Here is a 21,105-nt window from a genome sequence, read left to right as displayed (position 1 = left end):
TCGCACTGGCACCTTGCAATTGTCCAGACTACATTCATTGAACGGTTTGAACCTGTTGCACAAACCTAATTATACAATTCTATGTCCAGTGTTACAACGGTTGCTTCCTGGTCTCTGACAACATCACTACGATAATGACTGTAGCACAGACATGAGCATCACTGGAATCAGGGATCCAAGGAAATCCCCAGGCACTCACTTGAATAATGATAGGGGAACTGAATCTCCTCTACACTTGATACCAATGTCTCTTACCGAGGAACCACATCACCTTTTTTTCCAGCATATTATTGGGTGCTGCGAGTTCCCAATCGTCCACGTGCAGATCAGGTGGAAGCCTCCGCTCGAGGAAGCCTGATCGCAGAAGGTATCTTAGAGTCTCGTTGACTTCCTGTCTATCGTAAACAGCGCGCAGTCTCCATCGTACCTCTGCCTGCCATCATCGTCAGCCGTGGACACCTTCGAGGAAACAAGCACAAGACGAGGCTTACCTGCGAGATGCCGGGTCTCAGAACGATCACGCCCATCACAGCCCGCAGCGCGGCTTCCCAGACCTCGTTTATTCTCTGGCCAAAGATATCGAGCCAGCGTCGCGGGAATGTCCGCCAAAGAGGATTGCCGGAAATGGCCACTGTCCACGATCTGACATTTGTGGACGACACTAGCACAATGTCGGCATATCCTACTATGTGCAGCACAGGAATAGGCCCGTCGGCCAGAAGATGAATGGCTTGTCGTACTTCGGCATTTTCCTTCGAAGATTTAGCCTGCGCTGCGTCAACGAAGCATAATAAGAAGGAAAAAATTCATAACATACTACAAGCTCTTCCGCCGAAATGCCCGACGGTCCCATTTCATGTAAGATTCGTGCGGTTTGCTCTATGATCTTAGCCTGCTCATCGCTCGACCCGGATTTTAACCGCGTTAGCTCCGCCGCGAGGCAGCCCTGACAGTCAACTGCTTCCGAGCCTGTTACTCTGCACGCGGCAGCCTTTCCGTCACACGTCTTCCCGTGTTCCGTCACAGTACCGGTGTACTCAACACCGGCGGGAAACTCAGCCTGTGTGTTTGGCTGCCGCGCAGGCGACAGTTCACTGACAGGGTCGTCAAGGTCGTGGAATCGGACGTGTATGGCTGTCTCAATCTGATCATCATCTGCGAGGAAAATGATGAGCAAGTGGAATAATCAATTGAAGCCTGGCTTACTTACCTGCTCGCTTGCTGTTCCAGTCTATCATGGGACGAACGGACTGGGCATGTGACGTATCAACCTTGAACTCAGCCTGGAAATCGACATGTGAGCCTGTGAGGATCTGCGGTCGACGACCCTACACACCTTATTCTCTGAGGCAAGCTCTATCAATACCGCAATGTCACCATCGGTCGCAAGTAGCGGCCATTCGCGCCATTCACCGTCTTGCAGGAAGCAAATGTCCTCCAGCGCAGAAGCATCCTGGAAGAGATCGCTGGAGAATGAGCCTCCCAATGCATTCTGGTTCCTGAAGATCAAACAAATGTCAGGATTACGGAGCTTCTAGAGGCTGGAAGTTTTACATGTCCGAGATCTTGAGCGACCTTCCAGGCTTTGGCTTCTTTGGGTCGCGGTGTAGCTTCGAGAGAACGCCCCGCTCGAGCATGTTCTTAGTCGCCGCAGAAACGGGCTCCTCGCCAACATCGTGTAACATCCGAGAAGCCACCTCAGAATCATACACCTCGTTGGGAGTACCAAGGACCATCTACAGTAGTCGTTCACTTGGCATCCAGTATCCAGAAGCATAGCGGACGCACCTTCGACGCGGCTTCTGCTAGTCGGACTGTCTCTGACGCGTCCTCCACAACGACGTAGTTGTCGTGTGTCTCTGCCAGAAAAGGCTGCCTTGCCATATTCTTTCCGCGATCGTCGTCTGCACTGGTACTCCACACGAAATCCCAGGCTGACTCGGTGCTAGACTTTTCTACGATGTCATAATCTCTCTGGAGCTCTTCTATGCTGGCCGGTAAGATGGTGGGGTTCCCTTCTGCAGATTCCTGGAAGCCTGCAAGTCTGGAGCAACTTTAGGTTACAACTATCGGAGTAATCACGATGGAACCTGGCCCACATTGCACTCTTATCAATATGCCTGCGCAGGAAGTCAATGTGCATGATGATATTGAAATTTGATGGGGTCGGGGGATCATCATCTGGTAGGAAGGCACTTCCTCTGTATCTTGTCCATAACTCGTACCATTTGTCTTCCAGCCGTTGCATGTAGGTCTCGGCACCTGGGGCTTCTCGCAGACTAGCGACCCTTTGTCGGACGGAATTCCTGAACGCAGCGGGGAACAGTTGATCAAATGCCGCCCAGTCAATGCGTTGACCACGACAGCGGGCCCTGATAATGACAGATGCGTCCTTGGCAAGGTCATCATACTCCTTCGTCCAGAGAAGTCGGCTTCTCCTCTGGGGCTTCTTCTCTTCCATCTCTTTCTTTTTCTTGCCTGCTTATCATGCCTGTCTAGTAAGTAGATTATCCGCCAGACGAGACCTTCACTCGAACCTTCGCGTTTCCCCTTAGGCTGTTTCTCCGCTTCCTCTTCGGGTTTCATCCGGAAGAGCGAAGCTCGCTGCCCTACCAGCACCTCCACAGATTGGGACGGCGCGTTCGGGATTACGGGCGGCGGATGGGCAGGTGGAGGGGCTTTGGGGGCAGGCTTTGGGGCATCTCGGGGCGCCGGAGGGATCCTGGTTTGCTTCGGTCGCGCGATGACTAGTTTCTCAGCAACAATTTCGGCCTCCCGGACGACGCGCAATATGTCTTCTTCCCAATTTCCAGCATCTGGGCCAGAACCTGACTGCATGAAACGAGTGCGAACAACGCGCAATCGACGCATAGCAGACTCAGACAAGGGCTCTGGGTGTACCCTTCGAAGAAGGTCGTCCCACTCTTGCTCCCTCTTAGCTCGACCTTCAGCAGATTTCTGGGCCAGTAGCGCCTTTGCTTCAACCGTCTGTTGTGCTAACTCCTCCGCAGCCTTCCTTCGAGCCTTCTTCTCAGCAATCTCCAATTCTCGACGGCATCGTGCCTGGGCTGCGATGAAGAACTCACGAACGACCTCGACAGGTGCACAGACAACCCAGCAAATCCGCTGTAACGTCGCATCGGCGCTGCCCTCGTCCTCGAGAGGAGTCCGACCTGTAGACGAATCTACGAATTTCTTCAGATACTGGCTCTGATGCCAGGATAGGACATAGGCATCATTCCATGCACCTGCGCGGCGAATGGATCTCCCTACAGCCGGGGAGGCTCGGGCGTCCTCTGGCAATTCGATGTTTCCTGGACACATCAACTGTTTGGCGTAGTCTGTATTCATTGACACTTTCTGCAGCTCTTCCCAGTACAGTTTACCATCGGCTTCAGTAACCAACGGGACCTTCTTCCATAGGGCAGGTAGAGTATCCGGAAGAGCCCACAAACGAATAGGGGCAGAATTGTGGAAACGCCAATATTGAGGCGCTGAGTGGGGTGTCCAGTCTTGAAGGGATGTAATAGAGTAGTCGGCAGGGTAGTCGCATTTAGTTACACAGCTAATCTGGGCAGTTCCTGATTCCGTCGGCTCTAAAGGGGTTACGACTTCGAGGTCGCGAAGCATCTCTAAGATATCCAGGATGCGAGCGCGAGCCCTCGACCGGCCTATCTGCAGTACTGAGTGAAGTTGTTGGTCGATTTCACCTACTGGCATTCGCCTCCCTTGCTCCGAATAGAGCAACGCTGAAAGCCTCTCATCATATGCTAAGGCCGACACCACTTCAAAATAAACCTCAGCCGGAAGGTCATTGAAGAAATAGTAGAGATCCACGATACGGTCATCGAATGAGACAATGCGCGATGAATCTTGGCCGAACTCAAAGCAGCGAAGCATGTGTAAGTGGAGTCGGCGGGCCCTTACCATCTTACCAACTTTGAAGCCATACAGTTGTGCCCTGGTGTGATTCTCTGTCAACAAGACGTTCCGAATCGTTTCATCGTCATAGTTGAAAAGCTGGTCTGCTCTGGCAATGTTCCTAGACCAGCGCTCATCATCGTTACCTGACGGTTTGTCCAGACGAAGTAACTGCAAGGGTAGAGCTGCGCGTTCGATGTCTTGCCCCGGTAAGAAAGCTATCTCTTCGTCTACTTTCTTGACCGAGGACGGTTGGATGTTCAGCAGAGTGCGTCCGAGCTCACCCAAGAAAGCGTTGAGTTTGTCTTGAGACACATGTGGCAGATACGTGACCCGTGCCGGCCGCTGGGACCCTGTCGGTAGCTTAACCAAAGTTTTCAAAGTCTTCACATTTTCCCGAGCTTCTAGGTTATTCAGGACGCTTTCGATTGTGCGCCTGTCTAAACGGCTGCCCACTGGTGCAGAAGTAGGTTCTCGAGCCTCGGCAAGTCTTCGGATCAAGTCTACGTGAGCATCCACGAAATCCTTGCCGCTAGTCAAGGCTATCCCACCCATTTCTTGTAGTAGCTGGAGGATTTCGTTTTCCCTGCGCAATTGTGACACGTTTGCTTTCGGTCGTGGTTTGCTGTTTTGCTCATCTGGGACCATGGACTTATGTCGCTTCGCCGGATGGCTTGTGTCCTCCAGTTCGGTCGTATCTCGTTTGCCTCCACCGCCGTCTGCGGGATGGACGCATTGTTCCGCAGGAGGTGCCCGAGAGGCCTCCCCTGAGAAGCCTATCTGAACCAGGCTTTGATCCACTCCTTCGCCCATCAGAACAGGATCGATTGGTATAGAGGGAAACTCTTGACTAGATCTTGCTTCGTCCACCAACTGATTGCCATGGAGCGCCACGGACGGGTGCCTGGAGGGTAGCCTAGCTCCGGAATGTTCCTCTGGCCCGTCTGGGAATTCATCTGATAGTTCTGTGAGAGGAGAATCCATCACAAGGAGACCCTCGAGCTCGTCTGAACCGTGAGGTCGCAAGTTATTAGTGATAGTCTGAGGGATGGCAAGCTCCTCAGATCCTTCTCACGTTATAGGACAATCAGATTCCGTTCGTACCGGCTCAAGCAAGTGGGAACGTACCAGGACCGGGATCGAGAGGCCGGATTCTATCGACAGTGTCCGCTCGTGCCGGCTGAACAGCGTTTTTGGGTTCAGATACTCCCGGGACACATTCCGTGGACCGTGACGCATCCCCTTCAGGATCCATGTCTTCCGCCAAGGGTTCGTTCTTCTTCGCACCTCCACCTCCACCGCCCCGCTTTGGCGGTCGATCTCTTTTGCGCGGAGTAGGAGAAGGGATGACTTCGGCCACAGCGGCGGTCGAAGTAGTCGTCTCGATTACGTCTCCGGTGATCTCTCTCTTGACCCTGGAGGGTCGACCGCGTTTCTTGGGCGGAGGTTGGCTTTCACCAAGAAAGACTTCAGCGGTGCCATAGACAGGGACCATCAATGTTGAGCCCGGAGTCGCATCCAACTTCGCCTTTGTAGGAGGCCTCCCTCTCTTTCGAGGGGTCGCACTCTCCGCGGGATCATTATTCTGCGCATCACCCGCGCCATCGGGATCCGCCGCATTCCTTCCTCGTTTGAGCGATTTCCGACTTTGTCTGGGAGTAGAGTCCGTCACATTGTCCTTTGCCTTACCTTTCGCAGTTTCTGCTTTCGCTGGCCTTCCACGCGGCTTGCCAGACGCAGAAGACTTGCCCTGCTTCTGGTCTATGGTGTTGTCTTGATGCCACAGTAGCGCAGCCTCATTCTCGTAAAACAAGGATAAGTCTACGGGAAGGAAATCCCCCACTGAGGAGAACTCAAAATTTGTATACCGGCTGGTTGAATCGTGCAGATTTTCCCGGGCAACCAATGCGTGATACGCAGCGACAGTGTAATACCTGTGCCTGCGTTCTCGACCATGCGTCTCCATTAACTCGGCAACACCGAGATCTGCAATGTGCGCCGGGGGAGGGTATTTCTCTAGCCGTGTCATGAGCAACTCGATGGTCCGCTTGTCGAAGCGTCCGAGGGTGTCAGACAGCTCCTGAGAGAAAGTTATAATGCATGCGTGGGAAATGTAACAATCTACTTGCATTCAGCGTCATTCCTCTAGTACCAGCCCCTTCCAGTAGATTGACAAGTTGCTTATGCAGTGTCAGGTTAACTTTGAGGCTACCGGAGTCGTCCCCTTCCAACGCGAAAGGTCAATGTATGCACAAACGTGGTACAACATCCAGGACATACCGTATAATTCTTCTGCGTCTACTTCATTCGTAGCGGCTTCACCAGGTATCTGACTAGTAGCGCCCTCAACTTCGCCCGACTGGCTCTTGTCTGCAGTCTGCAGGCGCAAGCACTGCACCCAACTCTTCTTCTTGAGCCTCGAGTTCGGGTTGGGCACATACAACTTCTCGACCACACCCTGTGCTATAAGATCGTTCACCCGTGTATTGAAAAAGCGACGATCCGTCTTGGTGGGATTGGAGAAGCCCTATCACGAGTTCATGAGCGTCATATTTTCACACTATGGAATGGGAAACGTACAATCTTGATCAGCATGTTCTGAGATACGTGCATATTATTCTTGCAGCTCTTCAATAGCTTGACAACGCGCGCCTTGACAAGAGGCAGACTTGACAAATGTCGTGCGTCGATAGGGTCAAAGTGAACCTGGCTGGGTCCCGAGATCTCTGCCTCGCCTTCCTCCTCTAATCGTGCTCGCTCTTGCTGGGCCTCAGCTTCGCCCATCTTCCCTTGCCGTTCCTCGTTGCGAATTTGTCTCCATAGTGGGCTACGCTCGAAAAAATACTTGTGGATACAGAAATTGGAGCCGACGCCTCCGCGCCTGATCTTCACACTGCAGGATGGTTTGAGATGCAGCACGCAAGATGGTCAATAGAGACCTACACATGATCGAGGTCAAGGAGCTGGTTCACGAGGTAATGGCACGTCTTTTGGTCATATCCCGATTTCTTCCCTAGGTCCATGACGCTGATACCGTTTTCACGGCCTCGGGTAATGAGCTGCAGAGCCGTATACACCATCGGACTAAGTTTCGAGGGCTATGCATATACGCATCATCAGCGCAAGGTCTTGCATGGTATGAATTAACCATACTCGGATATGAGAACCTGTAATAGCAGCGAACGATGTCTCAGGATCCACAGCAATCCGCAGGGTGTTTCCATACTGAACTTGAAGCTCGGCGAGACTCTTCGACTTCGCATCTTCAATGACATCGAGCGTTGTGGCCGGGGCGGATTCCTCGTGCGCTTCTCCCCGCTCCTTTGCTTTCCTCTTCGCACTTGTCTGGGGTGCGATGTACACCTCGGTGGTATCGCCCGGGGGGACGGTGCCTATACGTACTGCAGGGTGTTCTACGATGACGGACCATACGAACGCGCAATAAGCGTCGTCTACGGTCTGGGGATGAGCGGGGTCTTGGGAGTGGAATTCCGAGATAAAGTCCCGCAATCTGGATACACTGCACCCTACGCAAACAGGCGGATGTTTGTTAGCGAGATTCTGACACGAGTAAAGGGTATGTGGAAAAGTAGATCAAGTGCGACACCTGCTGGATTCGAACCTGAGATTAGATTCGATCCCGTCCGAATCCCAGCGCTTCGCATGCCCCGTCTCATCTTAAACACTCACCTAGATCTCCGTCGAAAGACAGCTCTCGGACGCAGTGGTGTACGAGCTCATCCATGCCGCACGAATGCGGTCTACCTCACTGAAAGCACTGGGTACGATTGGCCTGCACGTCTTCGTACGGTGCGTCGTCGTCTACGGCCAGTTGCGGTCAAGAGCGAGAATAAGACTTGTAGAGCTAAGATGGGGGACGAGAGCGCAAAATCTTCCAGCTCTTCAAAGTTATTGCAGAACGAAGAAGCACGGCAATGTGAAGAGACTCAGACAGTGTAGTGTGACGGTCACGCTTATCTACTTCATGGTCGAGCAGCCTTTCACTTGAGCCGTCGGACTTGCCTAAGACTCGTCCCTACGAAAGCGACTTCAATTCTTTCTTGAGTCGTGAACATTAATGACGATGTACAGAGTATACAGATGCGATATCGTTACGAGTCGTAAGTATAATGGGATGCAGGCGCGTCCAAGACGCTTTTGGGTAATGTAGCAAATGAGTGATCTAGTCGTCTAGCACCGATTCCCTCGCACACCAAGCCCCTGAGAAAAGAGAGAGAGCGTAGCCGAGGAAAGCTCTATGGTCCAGCCGACTGCTTATCCTGCGAATCCCATAGACTCCGCAACACATCTGAGAAGGCCAGCTTGCCAAGTTGCGCATTCTGCTCGAACCGCTGCACAAGCCAGTTTTCTAGTTTGTCAGAGACACTCCGCCATAAAGCCACGCGCGCCTGGATCTCTGCCGTCTGAGTGAACGTTGTTCGATTGCCAGGGGCAGGGGAGTACTGCACGTGCTCGTAGCAGGTCGCGAACTGTGACAGTGAAAGGTTGACGGATGTCATCGTAGCGCTCTGGGTTGTAGGGTCGACGAAGGACACTTCTCGGACGAAAGCGTCCTCTGACCCGCCGAAAAGCTGCAGAAAGGGTTATATGCCGACTCTTCAATGGTAACCAACGGGGGGCAACATACCTTGACGACCCACATGGGCGCCTTCTGCTTACACCCAAGAATCCGCTCCGTTCGTATGATGCCAGTCTTTGGATCTACCGAGCGGTCGACGACATCGACAGTAACGACATGTGAGCAGTGAGGATTGGGGTATTTATGCCACATCCCAATCACGACTTTCGACCATGGGTGGCTTATGACGACGCAGCACTCATCAGCAACCAGCTCGTCAGCTCACAGGACACGGGACAGACTCACTCGTAGTTGAATATCTGCGAGAAGTAATGCATGTCTAGGAGATAAAGGTAGGAGGCAAAGAACTGGTGTAACGACACGGTCGTGTGAGCACTGCCAAAGGGGCGACTGTGGGGTATATAGCTGGAGCCCTGTGATAAATTTCTGCGTAATGGCGCCTCTTCGGCCTCCGATTGGCCCCGATGCACGGCCTTGTTTGGGAAGATGCCAATCTCGACCAATCACTCATGACGCGTTTCTCTGCCTTTTCATTGGTTCGGGACATCGCGCAGCGTACTGCGAAGCCGCTCTGCAGCCGCGGCACCCTGTGCAAGACGGCATAACCCTGGCACTACAAATCCAATCCGAACCAAGAGCATCGCAAGGCTGTCCCTTGGTCACAACTACACTACTAGCACAAATATCTCTGTACACTATCAGGCCGCTTGCGCGTCCACCGCAGCTTTCAGTTCCGACAACCTCGCCTTCATCTTCGGCCTGCAATGAAACATGCCACCAGTCAACGAACCGACGTATCGCCGCAAAACGGAAAGGACTCACACTTCCAATAACTTCGTTTCCAAAGCCTGCTTCTCCTCCTGAAGTGCCAGCCGCTTCTCTGCGTCTAGCTTTGTGCTGTCATCCCAGCGTCATTACCGGGCCGGCTGATACGGATTGATGAATACACTCACAAGACGTACCCGCCCTGCCCATCGTATTGAAGTATCATGGAATGGTATTTCCATAACGATGGGCGATGGGACACTGTCAGCAGGGTTATGCCTAGCTCCGTAGCATGGTCCATCATACGACCTTCCATCTCCGTTGGCACGAGCGACGTGGCTTCGTCCAAGACAGCATACTGAGGATGGTACCAAAATCGAAACACTTCCATACCCTGAGAAGGAGATCGACATACCTTCGGTCTGTGGTAAAACAGCCTCGCCCAGGCAATCTTCTGTTTATCTCCGCCGCTCAGCGCGTCCCTCCATTCTTTGGCCGCATCCCATCCACCTTCACGTTCGACGATATGATCCATTTGGACGACAGACAGAATCGCTAGCAGTTCTTCGTCCGTGCGTCCTACTGCATTTACGACAGCTGGAGAAAGTGTTTGCATCAGCATAACTTTTGGACTCACGAGCTTCCATATCCAGCTTTGAATGAGGGTATATGACCTGGTCCCGAAGCGTACCCAGCGGCAGGTACGGACGCTGGGGAATGAGAATGAACTGCGACGCAGGAGGCTTGTGGACGACTCCACCTAAACATTGCAGGGGTATACTTTAGCTGGGGTCTGAAATGCAGATTCTGGGCGGTCATACCGTAAACAGGCCATAGCCCGCCTAATATCCGGAATAAGGACGACTTGCCACATCCGTTTGGACCGACAATCAGGAGGTGTTCCTAAATGGAGTGTCATTATCCCAAGCCGCAAGTATCGTAGAAACCGATATACATACTCCAGGCTTCACGTGGAAACTGAGGCTCTTGACCAGAATGTCTCCATTGGGCGTAACTATGGGCACATTCTCGAACCTTATCTCCTCGGACTCGAGCACTTCTCCCTTCCCTCTCAGTACTACCAGTTGCCGGTATTTTCAGTATGGCCACTGTAACATCGGCGCGATCCACTTACTCCGGGCATTCTCTTCGGTGCTCGCACTGCTCACCAGCGCCTTCTCCAGTTTGCCCTTGCGCACATCTGCCATCGTGTCCAGCAAGAGGGACACCCGTGCGGTGTAGCCAGCCAGTTCAGATAGGTCCTTGTAGGAGTACATAACACGGCCGAATGCATCTAGTTGGTGTGATTGCTGTTAGTCAGCCCGGTCAAGTTGGATTGGACTGGAACGCACCGGACGCGGACAAGAGCAGCCGCCTATTCGTCACGAAGCCCTCTGTCCTGCCACCCAGATCCGCCACAGACACCCCTGGCAGCTTGAAAAATACAGGAATAGCGCAAATGCACAACTGTCCAGGGGTAGGACCAATAAGCACCCATGCCCCCCAAGAGAGCAAGACATCCACTCACCCCAAAGCTTCCCCACAGCCACTTTACGATCCCCTCTTCGACGATACCATGCCACCAGCGTCCCCTGAGGACCTTCCTTTCGTGCATCACCATGCCAGCGTACTCTCTCTCGAGCAGCATCTTCTCAGTCTCCTCGCCACGGAAGAACGCGATCTCCTCGGCGTGCTCGGCCAAGCGGGAATGCGTGTGCCGCAGGGAGCCTGCGAGCGACGCGGAGAGGGCGGTATACTGTCCAAAGGGCGGGGTGAGGCGTCGCACTGAAGTAATTATCATGATAAGTATCGGTGAACAGGAGTTGAGGAAGCGGTTCCACGAACGTAGAGCAGCGGAGGCTTGGACTAGTACAGTGAGCAGGACAAGGCCTTCTGCCCCAACGTTTTGCGATAGTTGGTAGTTGTACAGGATGACGTCTAGTACTGGCTTAGCCATGTTGGCGTATATGGCCGCTAGATGTGCCGAGAAGCGTTGTATGTCATGGGTTATCATCCTGGAGGATTTATCAGAAAGAACTCCATCATGGCTACAGTGTAAGAGCGTACTGATCAGGATTCTTTATTCGATCGTCCAGGTTAGCTGCAATACCCGTTAGTCCTCATGCAGCTGCAGGGTCATCGTCCAGAGCGGCTCACAAATCTTGTAATAAATCTTGCCTCCACCTTCTTCATCCTCCAGATAGGATCGGACCACTTCATCCGTAAGGCGCGTGCGGTAGGCACTGGACAGCCGAGATTCTACGAAGCTCAGCCAACTGTTACACCATGTAGCAGGGATTGCGACCAAGAGCCAGCGGAGGATGTTGAAGAAGAACTCCAGTGGTCGTGCTCGTACAATAGACGCGACTATTCTGGATATCTGTCAGCAACTGGAGACAACAGTAAGATCTGTTCACTAACTTCCCGTCCAATGATGCGACGTAAAGGGAGATCGCTGTTCGAAAGACTAGTAGACTGGAGTGCATGAAGAGCAGAATGGCCTCCCTAGACCTGAGACTTGGAATGACTATTCTCAGAATCCGAGATAGTCGCTGATAGAATATAGCATCTACCTGATGCATCCACAATCAGTACGGTCCGAAACAACACTGGGAGAACCTCCCTACTCACCGCGACGCGGGGTGTTTTCCCCTCTTCTTTCTCCTTGCCCTTCCCTTTCCCTCTGCTACCTCCTTTACCTCTACCTGGGACAGCCGGCCTTGCGGCAAGGCTCTGATACGTATTGAGGAGCACATACGCCACGAAACCTCCCGTGAGGGCGCGCTGGATGACAGGGCGGTGACTCGCATAGGCTTTCGCAAATCGAGCGAACTGCTCCTTGGCAGCCTGAGTCGTGCTGCCCGACATCTCGCTCGGGCTGCAATGCTATGGTGGTGGGCGACAGTCCAGCGGGCGGTATGGTGGACATGATCTGGGAGGTTGCGGGGAACCCGCATGTGATTATCCACGTGCGTGGCATTGCGATGAATGATCGGGCCTGCCTTAGGGTTAGGGCTCAGTGTACTGTACTAGACCGTGACCAGGACGCGTCTCGACTCTCCGCTGCGCTGGCCATGTCTTCCAATACGGCAGCTGGCTCGGAACATTCTTCCCAACCACCATGTCCGAAGTCGTCTGTGCACTCACCGCCGCCGCAAGACGAAGAAGCGGGCTCTGCTTTGGCTGCATTGTCCCCTTCGCCAGCGACGGTTGCACATCCCACCGGTGGACCCATAATCGCAGTAGACCTGGACGACGTTCTGTGTCAGACTAACGCATATATAGCAGATTGTAAGGAGTTTGTGGTGGATCTGTCTGAGCTACTGAAGAGGAACTATGCAAAGGGCACAACAGGAACTACGGCTCGAAAATGAGTCTTGATGACTTCCATTGTAAGGCTCACGTCTTTCGCAGTAACTTCATTTAATTGCGGATGACCAAGACTATCATTACTGGAAGGTACGGTACCTTTCACAGCGCCTGTGACTGTGCCATTCAAATCATACTCCGATTAGAACCCATACTGGGGCACGCCGGACGAAACAAACGAGAAGGTCAAGAAGTTCTACGAAGGTGGGGAGATACTGAAAGCGGAACCCGTCCCCGGGGCGTTAGAAGGCGTTACGAATCTGAGGGAATTGGGGTACCGACTCATCATCGTAACGGCGCGCATGAGGAAGCTCCTGGAGACCAGCTGGAAATGGCTGGAGGAGCATTTCCCCGGTACATCGCGTTTCCATACTCTTTGTCGAAGGTCCTGAATATCAGCAGGCGTTTTTGAGAGTGTCATCTGTATCGGCCAGTTCGAAGAGATTTCAGAAGATGAAGGGCACGAGATTGTGACCAAGCTCACTAAAGCAGAGGTGCTTCACTTTTTGCCATCGAAGAAAGTAGTCTTAATTAACCCGCGTCGCAGGTCTGCCGCAGTCTTCCTGCAACTCTCCTAATCGACGATTCCCTCGACAACGCCCTCTCCGTGTCCGCTCCGCCTCCGCCCCCGCCCTCCCCATCTGCCCAGCCTTGTTCAGATGCTAGCCCGAAGCCGCAACAGCCACATACCCACAAGCCGATCCCGGTCCTGCTCTTCGGCACGTATCCTTGGAACGTGCGCCCTTCGAACGTCTCCTCGCCTCGCGACTATCTGTCGTATGACCAGCGAACGGAACAGGAAGGCAACCGGGAGTGGTGGCATGACGAGGATGCGAATCTAGACGAGATCAACCGGAAGTGGGAGCGGGATGGTGGAGGCAAGATCTGGAGAGTGAGGGATTGGGGTGAGGTCGTAAAGTGGGTGCAGGAGAATAGACCGTGAGGGGCCAGGTGGGCATGATAAGTGTCACCCAACACGGAGAACAAACACGCGGAAGTTATGCCGATTCTATAGAAGTAGAGCAACTATACACGGGTTAGATGCACAGCAGTCCCATAACATACGCAGGTTCCATGCAGGTAGAGGTCATTAGACTTGTAGCTAATCTAGGGAGGGCGGATCATACTGAGAGGTGGGAGCACAAGGAACATGGGTCATAGTGGGTCATATCAATAACAATGAGGTACAAGCGAGGAAGTATGTACAGTAATGAGATTGTCTGCATATCCGCGTAGCATGGATGGCAGTTACAAACATTCCGTTCCTTGACTTCATTCGAGTGTATGATCACACGATTTGAATGCGGTCCCTCGGCAGTGCCCCCGCATGGCCCGGCTCGCGATTCATTCTAAAGTTGGTTATCCTCAATTTGAGGGTGTACACTGCATCCCATATCTTCTCATTGAATTCACCGAAGTTCGTCATGAACTCATCGCAGTCCATGAGCAGCACCCACGCTACACACGACACAAGGCAGCCGCAAAGGGCAACAGCAGCGATACGAGCCTGGACACCGTTACTCGTATGGGGCAAGGCCGGGTTGATATCGAATGCAACACAGACGATGGCACCGGTAAAACCGACGATGCTAGGGTGGAAGTGATGAGTACTGGGAAGTAGCAGGGGTAGAAGTTTAACTTACGACCACAGCGCGAGCGCGTAGGGAATGCTATAAGCAACAGCCAGGCCGGGCAGCCCCCCTGGTTTAGACCATAGATAGCGTTGCTGTCAGGACATTCATTAAAACATAAGGGCAGCTGACAAGGTGAAGATACACACGGCAGCGCCTGCATCATCCTTCGGTAATGTACGATGCTGCCGGATGAGTACGAGTGCTGTGATGACACTGGTGACGTCGAACAACGCCGAGAAGAGCAAAGTTTCCTGGGCTAGAGAACGAGTCCGGATTGCTTCCTTATCGTTGGCTATGGAGAAGGTAAAAATGATGATGGCCAGCGTGATAAGTGACTGCGAATTTTGGAGATCAGCTCCTTAAACTCTGCAATGCAAGCGTGCAAGAGTATGCCTACTATGAAAATAGTTTTTGTCCATTCTTCCAAAATCAGTCTAAGGTGTCGAGCCCAGTCTTGATAATTGATCACCCGATCGACCCACATCCTCTCAAGGGAAACCAGGTGATACTTGGGACCATTGAAAAGAGGGTAACTCAGTAGACCGAACTTCAATGTAGACAGCAATGAGCCAGAGTCGCGGCTTTCATAGACGCTTTGATGTCGAGAAATCCGCGCGCCAAACTCTCCATGGTAATTAATGAACCGCGAAGCCACTGCGAGACAGTTAATCGATATACTCGGCGAGAGAGGAGAGTGTAATACAGAAAATTGACATCAGGCGACCTGTGAAGTTAACCACATAAGACAATGTCCCGTATTTTCAGCGCGAGCAAAGAACACGCACCGACAATCTGTGCCGAGTACGCATAACAAGGAGAGGCTTCTACATGTACACATGTGGGATAGGAAGACTTCGATCTGGGTTTGACGAACCTTGCATGCTCTGAACGATCTCCCTCATCTCCCTGAGTTCCCTGTTAGAGTATGGGGAAAGGGAGAGACCGGATGTTAGCGCATCTGTTATGAGTCAGGGCCGAGCTCTCTGTTGCCGTGTGGAGAAACACACCAATGCCGTGAAACATCATCATGCCGTTCAACTCAGCAAGTATATCTGGACTGAATTTCCTGTGGTTAGGAAAGAGCGAATAGTGTTCCCTGCACTTCCGATTGAGCGGTAGTTGGTAAACTGTATTCCATGGTCATCAGCGGGAAGAGGAATGAATAACCCTCGGATGAACTGACCGATAACGAGTCCGTCTCATACCAGTATTTGGCTTCTAGCGCCAAGCCTGAGAGTATTGGAACTAATCAACAGGAACCGAAACTCCTGGAACAGGGCTTACTGAGATGCGATCCTGTCAGGACGCCATCGCACTCATCTACAATCGACGTGGCTTCGTATTCGTGCATCCAGAACAGCGTTCTTTGACTATTATCTGCAATGTAATAGCCACAACTGGGGTCTGTGCTACCTTCCCCTGGGATGAGTTCCAGAACAACTTCGAGATCATCTGTCATCTCGATCTTCTTCGAGGCGAGGAGGCTTTCGAATGTCGCCACGTAGTTGTTTATGGCCGCGCGTTGTGTGGCGTCGTTCAACTGGGCATCAGTAAAGTACTTCTGCAGGTGGCGTAAGTAACCCCATACTAATGTGGCGTCCCGCGAAACAATGACCTTCTCGCTGTGCATGAAATACGGCGCACCCTCAGGATGTACGCACAGCGTCCACTCGCCACGACCTCCCATACTGTGTCATATGTTTAGTCACGAGCCAAGGAACCCGGAAAGACTACGTACTCTTTGAGATTTCTGGAAAGAGGCGGGATGCATACACGGGCATCCGGATCTCTTCTCCTGCTGTTGGCATGCTTCAGCATTGAGTAGAACCGGCCTCAGTTACACGAACACGTAATACGGTCTTCCGTAGCGGTTTACATCAGACGTCGAGATGGGCTTGAGGTCTGTGACGCCACTGTGCTCTTCATCGTATGGAGGCAGCGTGAGGGATGCCATATTCATTGGCAACGTAGTATTGGGTGAGCCGTCTGTGGTATTGGTATGCGTGACGAGGACGGATAAGATGACACTGAGGTGAATGGTTGTGAGGTAGACGTACTAGGCAGCGGACTGTGACTGAGGGGCAGCGTATGTGGCGAAGAGAAGTACAGCTTCAGCAACCAGTGGGGTAGGTCTTATATACGCAACTTGAGCCACAAATTACCCATTTCGGTTCAAAGGCTACAGCTATGCTCCATTGCTCTGTTTCAGACCGCCTCTGTTCCATCGTCCGTTATATTAGCTACTGTGATAAACGTTGTTGCCACGTACGGTACGAAAGGGGGGGAAGGCATGCCCCGGACTGCATGCAGTTATGGACAGACTAGCGGATGATTCCATACAAGGGCAATTGAAGATGGACTGATGCTAGTCGAGTTCGCGAGAATTCGGTAGTATGAGCTGATTTGTGTCAGTGAATGCATGGCGTTTTTGTTCCTGAGTGAAACCTAGCATCGGAGGTAAATGTCACTGGATCGGAAGCCTAGCCTGTGCAGGACCATTCTGGTTGAGCCATATGACAAGTCACTGGCAATAGTCATGGCGCCTCAGCGGAAATATTTGATGAAAATTCACCACGTCAATCCCAGTAGCCGTGTTAATATCCATGTTATGAACCCAACGTGTACGTCTAATCGGGATAAGTTGGCACATGAGCGGCAGGACGTGGCCTCGGGTAGCACGGACTGTTTGTACTTGAGATATTCGAGGGTCTTTATTATCTTCAGTGCACTGCATCCTCTGTATCTGTAGCCCCCGCAAGTACTCTTCGCCCCATGATCTAGAAGTTCTCTGGATAGCACAAGTCCCCATTAGCAGCTGTGTGAGTACATGGAACTCCGGCGGTTTAACATCTAGAAGCTTGATTCGCCAGCGCTCCCAGCGATTCTATGCCATTCCTGAGGACCGGTTCCGCGGAAGCGCAAGGACGTAACTCGGAGGTCCTTCTCAGTGCCAGGTATCGTATGGATCAGTGATTGAGACGGACATATGGAACGGTGGAAGGTTGGTGGAAGGACTTGCTTTGCAATTGACGGTCAGTGTGAGTGAACCAGTTTGCATGTTCCTTCCCAAAATAGCATTTTCTTGGTGGCATCTGCCTCTCGACTTCTCATATATGGACCTGAACTTGGTCTTAGGCAATAGGAGAGGTACGAGATTTGCCAGTTACGCAAGCTCGAGACCTCCGCACGGACGCGACCTGCGGACGGATATTTATCCTTTTCTGCGGAGTCCTACGTAGGCTCGTGACCAGACTGTCGTACCAACATTGAGGGCACTGGCAGAATATTGGTACTTTGTAGACAGTTTGTGCCCTCAATCAGGCTACGAAAGCGTGCTCACGAGCCTAAGTCCTACGTGGTCCGAACTCGACAGCGTCCTCCAGTACAGGGTAAGCATTAGGTGAATAGGGCTTGTCAGGCTCGTCATCGCCTTCTGGATGGAGAGCATCGGATTCTCACTGGGACAGGAGGATCGTGTGGTTACGATTTCAGGCCTCAGGCCTCAGGCCTAGGGCATCCGTGTAACGCCACTGACGCTCCGAATTAATCGAAGCGCCTGGTAAGTTGACCGCACACGTACATCTCCCGTGCATGACTGGATCTTTAGAGACCGTCCTGTGATTATACATGAGTCACGCAACGCACAGGATACCAGTGAATGTCGCAGTCACTACTGGTATGGAGAAACTTCGCTTACTCGAGCATATTTGGCATACTAATTATAACTAGGTGCTTCCAACCCAATGAGCTGCATTGGTGACTTGAAGGACCTCTAAGTCGTGGTGACATAGGCCGCACAAACAGCTGCTCAACCATGAACTCGTCCTATGCGAGCTACGATACGGTTAACCGCCTTGTATGTACTCTTGGGTACACGGTGTCAGCAGTCACGGGTATGTCCATCTTATCGTCGTAGTTTACTCGCTGACGAAGGTTGTTTCCAGTATTACTGCTTATCAGGATTTTGTACAACACATTCGTCTACCCGTTTGTCCTATCTCCACTCAAGGGAGTATCAGGGCCTCCGGTCGGCAATCCGCTCCTTGGCGTCTTCCTGACCATCGGGAATTCGGAGCCCGGCGTCATCCAACGAGAGTGGGTGAAACAATATGGCCCTTTCGTCCGCGCAATAGGACCGTTCGGCCTCGAGAGACTTGTCATAGTGAGGCCTGCAGACCTCGAGCGAATCCTTGTGACTGGGTGGCTTGAATGTCCAAGAGTGAGTTGAATATCACAGGAATAACAGGTCTCTCACAAAACGCCGAACAGCCCGACTTCATGAAGAACATCTTGGGCATGGTTGCCGGTTGTGGATTATTGACTGTCACCGGAGAGGAACATAGATTGATGAGGAAGATTTTGAACCCGGCCTTCTCTATTCCAAATCTCATGTCTCGTAAGCGTCGCATCCCGGGTCCCGTCACTCCTTGCCTCTGAAACGTCGTCGCCCAGAAACTGAAATGTACTACGAGCCTATCGAAACGTAAGTATTTGCATGGCTGGCCTTCCGCCTCGTTCACTGGATGTGTCAAATTTGAACGGTTTTAGCCTTATCCAGAAGCTGAAGACACAAATTCGACAGAACGGCGATATGTCCAAAGAAATACAAACGCATATGTACAACTGGAGTAAGCTGGATACCTCGCTTGCCGACTTTCACTGACTATTCAGACTGGCCTGGCTAGTGAGTAAGGTCACCCTAGATATCATATGCAGAACTTCATTCGGTTACGACTGCAATTCGCTCCTGAATCCCGACAACGAGCTGGCTGTAGCTTATGAGAACCTACTAAAGCTGCAGTCCAACGAAACGAATGCGAAACTCGTGATGATAATGTTGCTGCCAGGTGGCCCTGCGCTCCTCCGATCGGAGTGGGGATACCAGCACAGACATTGGTTCAATAGGATACCTGGCTTGTGTGAGTCCACAGCTTCTCGGCTTGATTCCATACTGTGTCTTATTAACTGAGCATTGCTGTGCTGATCAGCACCGGTGTCTACCATGATGACATGCATGCGCCAGATCAGATCAATATGTGCACGGCTTTTGGATGAGAAGATCGCGGAATCGCTCAATGTACATGACATTGCTGGCAAGAAGGATATCATGTCGTTGCTGCTGAATGCCCGGGCGTCTGATAGGAATCCTTTGGATTCTGATGATAAGTCCTCGGGCGGTTATCACATGGACGACCGAGCTTTGATAGAGCAGATGGTTTCTATTCCCCCTCTTATACTCCAGACTATTTACTGATCCTAGTATCAGCTCACCTTCTTGGGAGCTGGGCACGAGACAACGGCTTCAGGTCTATCATGGGTCCGCAGGCTTGGTCCTCTATTGAAACCTCTTCTAAAACTATGACAGGTCCTGTGGTTACTAGCGTCGCATCCAAACGCGCAGTCAAAACTACGCGCAGAGGTGTTGCGCACTACTGGGTCTAATCCCAGACCCGACTACAGGACTCTGAAGGACCTTGAGTATCTGGATTGTGTTATGTTAGTCTTCATTGTTAGTCTCGCAGCTGTCAGACTTGTCTACCACGTGACAGTTATCATTGCTGACTGAGTCATGTGCTCTCTGCAATTTGCCAGTATGGAGAGCCTGCGGGTGCTTCCTCCAGTTGCGGTGACCAATAGGATAGCAGACGAGGGTTTCTGGTTTAATTCCGTGTGGGTGCCCAAAGGGACACTTTTCTGTTTGCCGGTAAGGCACTGTGCACTTGAGGCTGGGTCTTAGGAATCTGCTGATAATCTCGAACAAAGATCCGAGCCATAAACACCTGGAAAGATATATGGGGGAACGACGCTGAAGAGTGAACGGCTGTGGTTGATAATACACCTATATCCCCCATTAACTCATGTTTGTAGATTCCGGCCTGAACGCTGGCTGAAGCTACCGGAATCCTACAATCCAACATTCTCTCTTCTTTCCTTCCTGGCAGGTCCGCACGCCTGCATAGGAAAGACAATGGCAATTATGGAGATGAAAGCTATCCTTGCGTGAGCACAGGTCGGTTTCATATTCAGGGGATAAATTTATGGACCCGCCTTACTCGTAGGTTGCTCGTGTCAAATTTTGAATTTCTTCCAGCCTACGAAGGACAGCGGGCACAACCTACCGCCACTGTTACCATGAGTGAGATATGTCTACTCCCTAAGTTAGGCACAGTATACATTGACCTGTTCAAATCATGGCGTTTAGAACCCGCAGATGCCATGCCGCTTCGAGTGCGCGCACTTTAAGGTATATCGACCCACGTAATATCAGGATGCAAAACGAACATGCTGATACGCTGTGATCCCAGAACATTGCGATGGTTTTGCAGATTTACCGCTAGCCCTGCGTATTGTTTGTTTCAGATGCAGGATCGTGCCCAATTCGAAGTGCAGGCTGTCATACGTATTACTTAGTTAGCTAGAGGACTGCGTTGCGAATGACAGGCGCCTGAAGCTGGCTTAACGTTCAGTTCACCTGCCTCGGCGCCGGCTCCCCGGCCCGGGGCCATTGATTTCACTGGCACTGTGGCATCGTCTTCATCGAAGTTCTAGCGGACATTCACTGTGAGGCAGAGCACGCTTTGACTAGCCCAGACGAGCACGCTAGCAGGCATGCGTGTCTAGCGCGGCAGTTAGACTACAGGTGTGTAGATATTCTGCAGGTTCGAGAGAATTGAGTTGAATCGACCGCCTTTGTTCTGAAAATTGTTCAACAACTGCGGGAGACGTACGAATGAACGCGCACCTATTTCATCCATTAGGGAGGCCCGATGACTTCCTCTTAGCGGCTGCGGTCGCTCCAATGGAGCCAGAAGGCGA

The 21,105-nt window shown here is 52.0% G+C and overlaps 6 protein-coding genes across 6 annotated transcripts; 2 read left to right on the top strand and 4 right to left on the bottom strand.

The window, feature by feature from the left end:
* Positions 1-85: 85 nt before the first annotated feature.
* Positions 86-7,666, bottom strand: GLOTRDRAFT_113540 (uncharacterized protein; the record flags this gene model as incomplete). Its single annotated transcript, XM_007863147.1, has 19 exons — positions 86-138; positions 200-433; positions 492-767; positions 818-1,155; positions 1,211-1,283; positions 1,337-1,499; positions 1,555-1,736; positions 1,789-2,044; positions 2,100-2,454; positions 2,538-2,691; positions 2,749-4,529; positions 5,050-5,547; positions 5,569-6,001; positions 6,051-6,145; positions 6,202-6,448; positions 6,502-6,814; positions 6,865-7,019; positions 7,075-7,448; positions 7,612-7,666. 18 exons carry the CDS (start codon positions 7,664-7,666, stop codon positions 230-232), a joined length of 5,952 nt encoding a protein of 1,983 aa, XP_007861338.1. The 3' UTR covers positions 86-138; positions 200-229.
* A 267-nt stretch (positions 7,667-7,933) lies between these two features.
* GLOTRDRAFT_53812 (MSF1-domain-containing protein) lies at positions 7,934-8,915 on the bottom strand. Its single transcript, XM_007862229.1, has 3 exons — positions 8,807-8,915; positions 8,570-8,741; positions 7,934-8,513 (listed from the first exon to the last, which is right to left on the bottom strand). The coding sequence occupies exons 1-3, from the start codon at positions 8,836-8,838 to the stop codon at positions 8,178-8,180; spliced, it is 540 nt and encodes a 179-aa protein (XP_007860420.1). The 5' UTR covers positions 8,839-8,915; the 3' UTR covers positions 7,934-8,177.
* Positions 8,916-9,339: 424 nt separating this feature from the next.
* On the bottom strand, positions 9,340-12,187 carry GLOTRDRAFT_69268 (uncharacterized protein; the record flags this gene model as incomplete). Its single annotated transcript, XM_007863146.1, has 14 exons — positions 11,918-12,187; positions 11,708-11,859; positions 11,444-11,658; positions 11,354-11,387; positions 11,132-11,301; positions 10,815-11,071; positions 10,639-10,753; positions 10,422-10,580; positions 10,246-10,364; positions 10,108-10,189; positions 9,924-10,046; positions 9,702-9,868; positions 9,475-9,644; positions 9,340-9,418 (listed from the first exon to the last, which is right to left on the bottom strand). Exons 1-14 carry the CDS (start codon positions 12,152-12,154, stop codon positions 9,340-9,342), a joined length of 2,079 nt encoding a protein of 692 aa, XP_007861337.1. The 5' UTR covers positions 12,155-12,187.
* A 161-nt stretch (positions 12,188-12,348) lies between these two features.
* On the top strand, positions 12,349-13,598 carry GLOTRDRAFT_69266 (uncharacterized protein; the record flags this gene model as incomplete). The annotated part of the gene is made up of 7 exons (XM_007863145.1): positions 12,349-12,577; positions 12,631-12,678; positions 12,729-12,745; positions 12,802-13,009; positions 13,058-13,149; positions 13,203-13,262; positions 13,329-13,598. The coding sequence occupies exons 1-7, from the start codon at positions 12,361-12,363 to the stop codon at positions 13,596-13,598; spliced, it is 912 nt and encodes a 303-aa protein (XP_007861336.1). The 5' UTR covers positions 12,349-12,360.
* Positions 13,599-13,943: 345 nt separating this feature from the next.
* Positions 13,944-16,243, bottom strand: GLOTRDRAFT_135634 (uncharacterized protein; the record flags this gene model as incomplete). Its single annotated transcript, XM_007863144.1, has 8 exons — positions 13,944-14,244; positions 14,299-14,381; positions 14,436-14,624; positions 15,473-15,519; positions 15,574-15,850; positions 15,905-15,977; positions 16,028-16,087; positions 16,137-16,243. 8 exons carry the CDS (start codon positions 16,241-16,243, stop codon positions 13,944-13,946), a joined length of 1,137 nt encoding a protein of 378 aa, XP_007861335.1.
* Positions 16,244-18,147: 1,904 nt separating this feature from the next.
* GLOTRDRAFT_124808 (cytochrome P450) lies at positions 18,148-20,106 on the top strand (the record flags this gene model as incomplete). Its single annotated transcript, XM_007863143.1, has 11 exons — positions 18,148-18,182; positions 18,250-18,508; positions 18,559-18,685; positions 18,742-18,772; positions 18,838-18,917; positions 18,975-19,208; positions 19,278-19,504; positions 19,556-19,606; positions 19,655-19,785; positions 19,882-19,993; positions 20,053-20,106. 11 exons carry the CDS (start codon positions 18,148-18,150, stop codon positions 20,104-20,106), a joined length of 1,341 nt encoding a protein of 446 aa, XP_007861334.1.
* Positions 20,107-21,105: the final 999 nt, after the last annotated feature.

Source organism: Gloeophyllum trabeum (assembly GCF_000344685.1).
Source record: "Gloeophyllum trabeum ATCC 11539 unplaced genomic scaffold GLOTRscaffold_00001, whole genome shotgun sequence".
NCBI classification, from domain to species: Eukaryota; Fungi; Basidiomycota; class Agaricomycetes; order Gloeophyllales; family Gloeophyllaceae; genus Gloeophyllum; species Gloeophyllum trabeum.
This window is presented reverse-complemented; position numbering and strand designations above follow the sequence as displayed.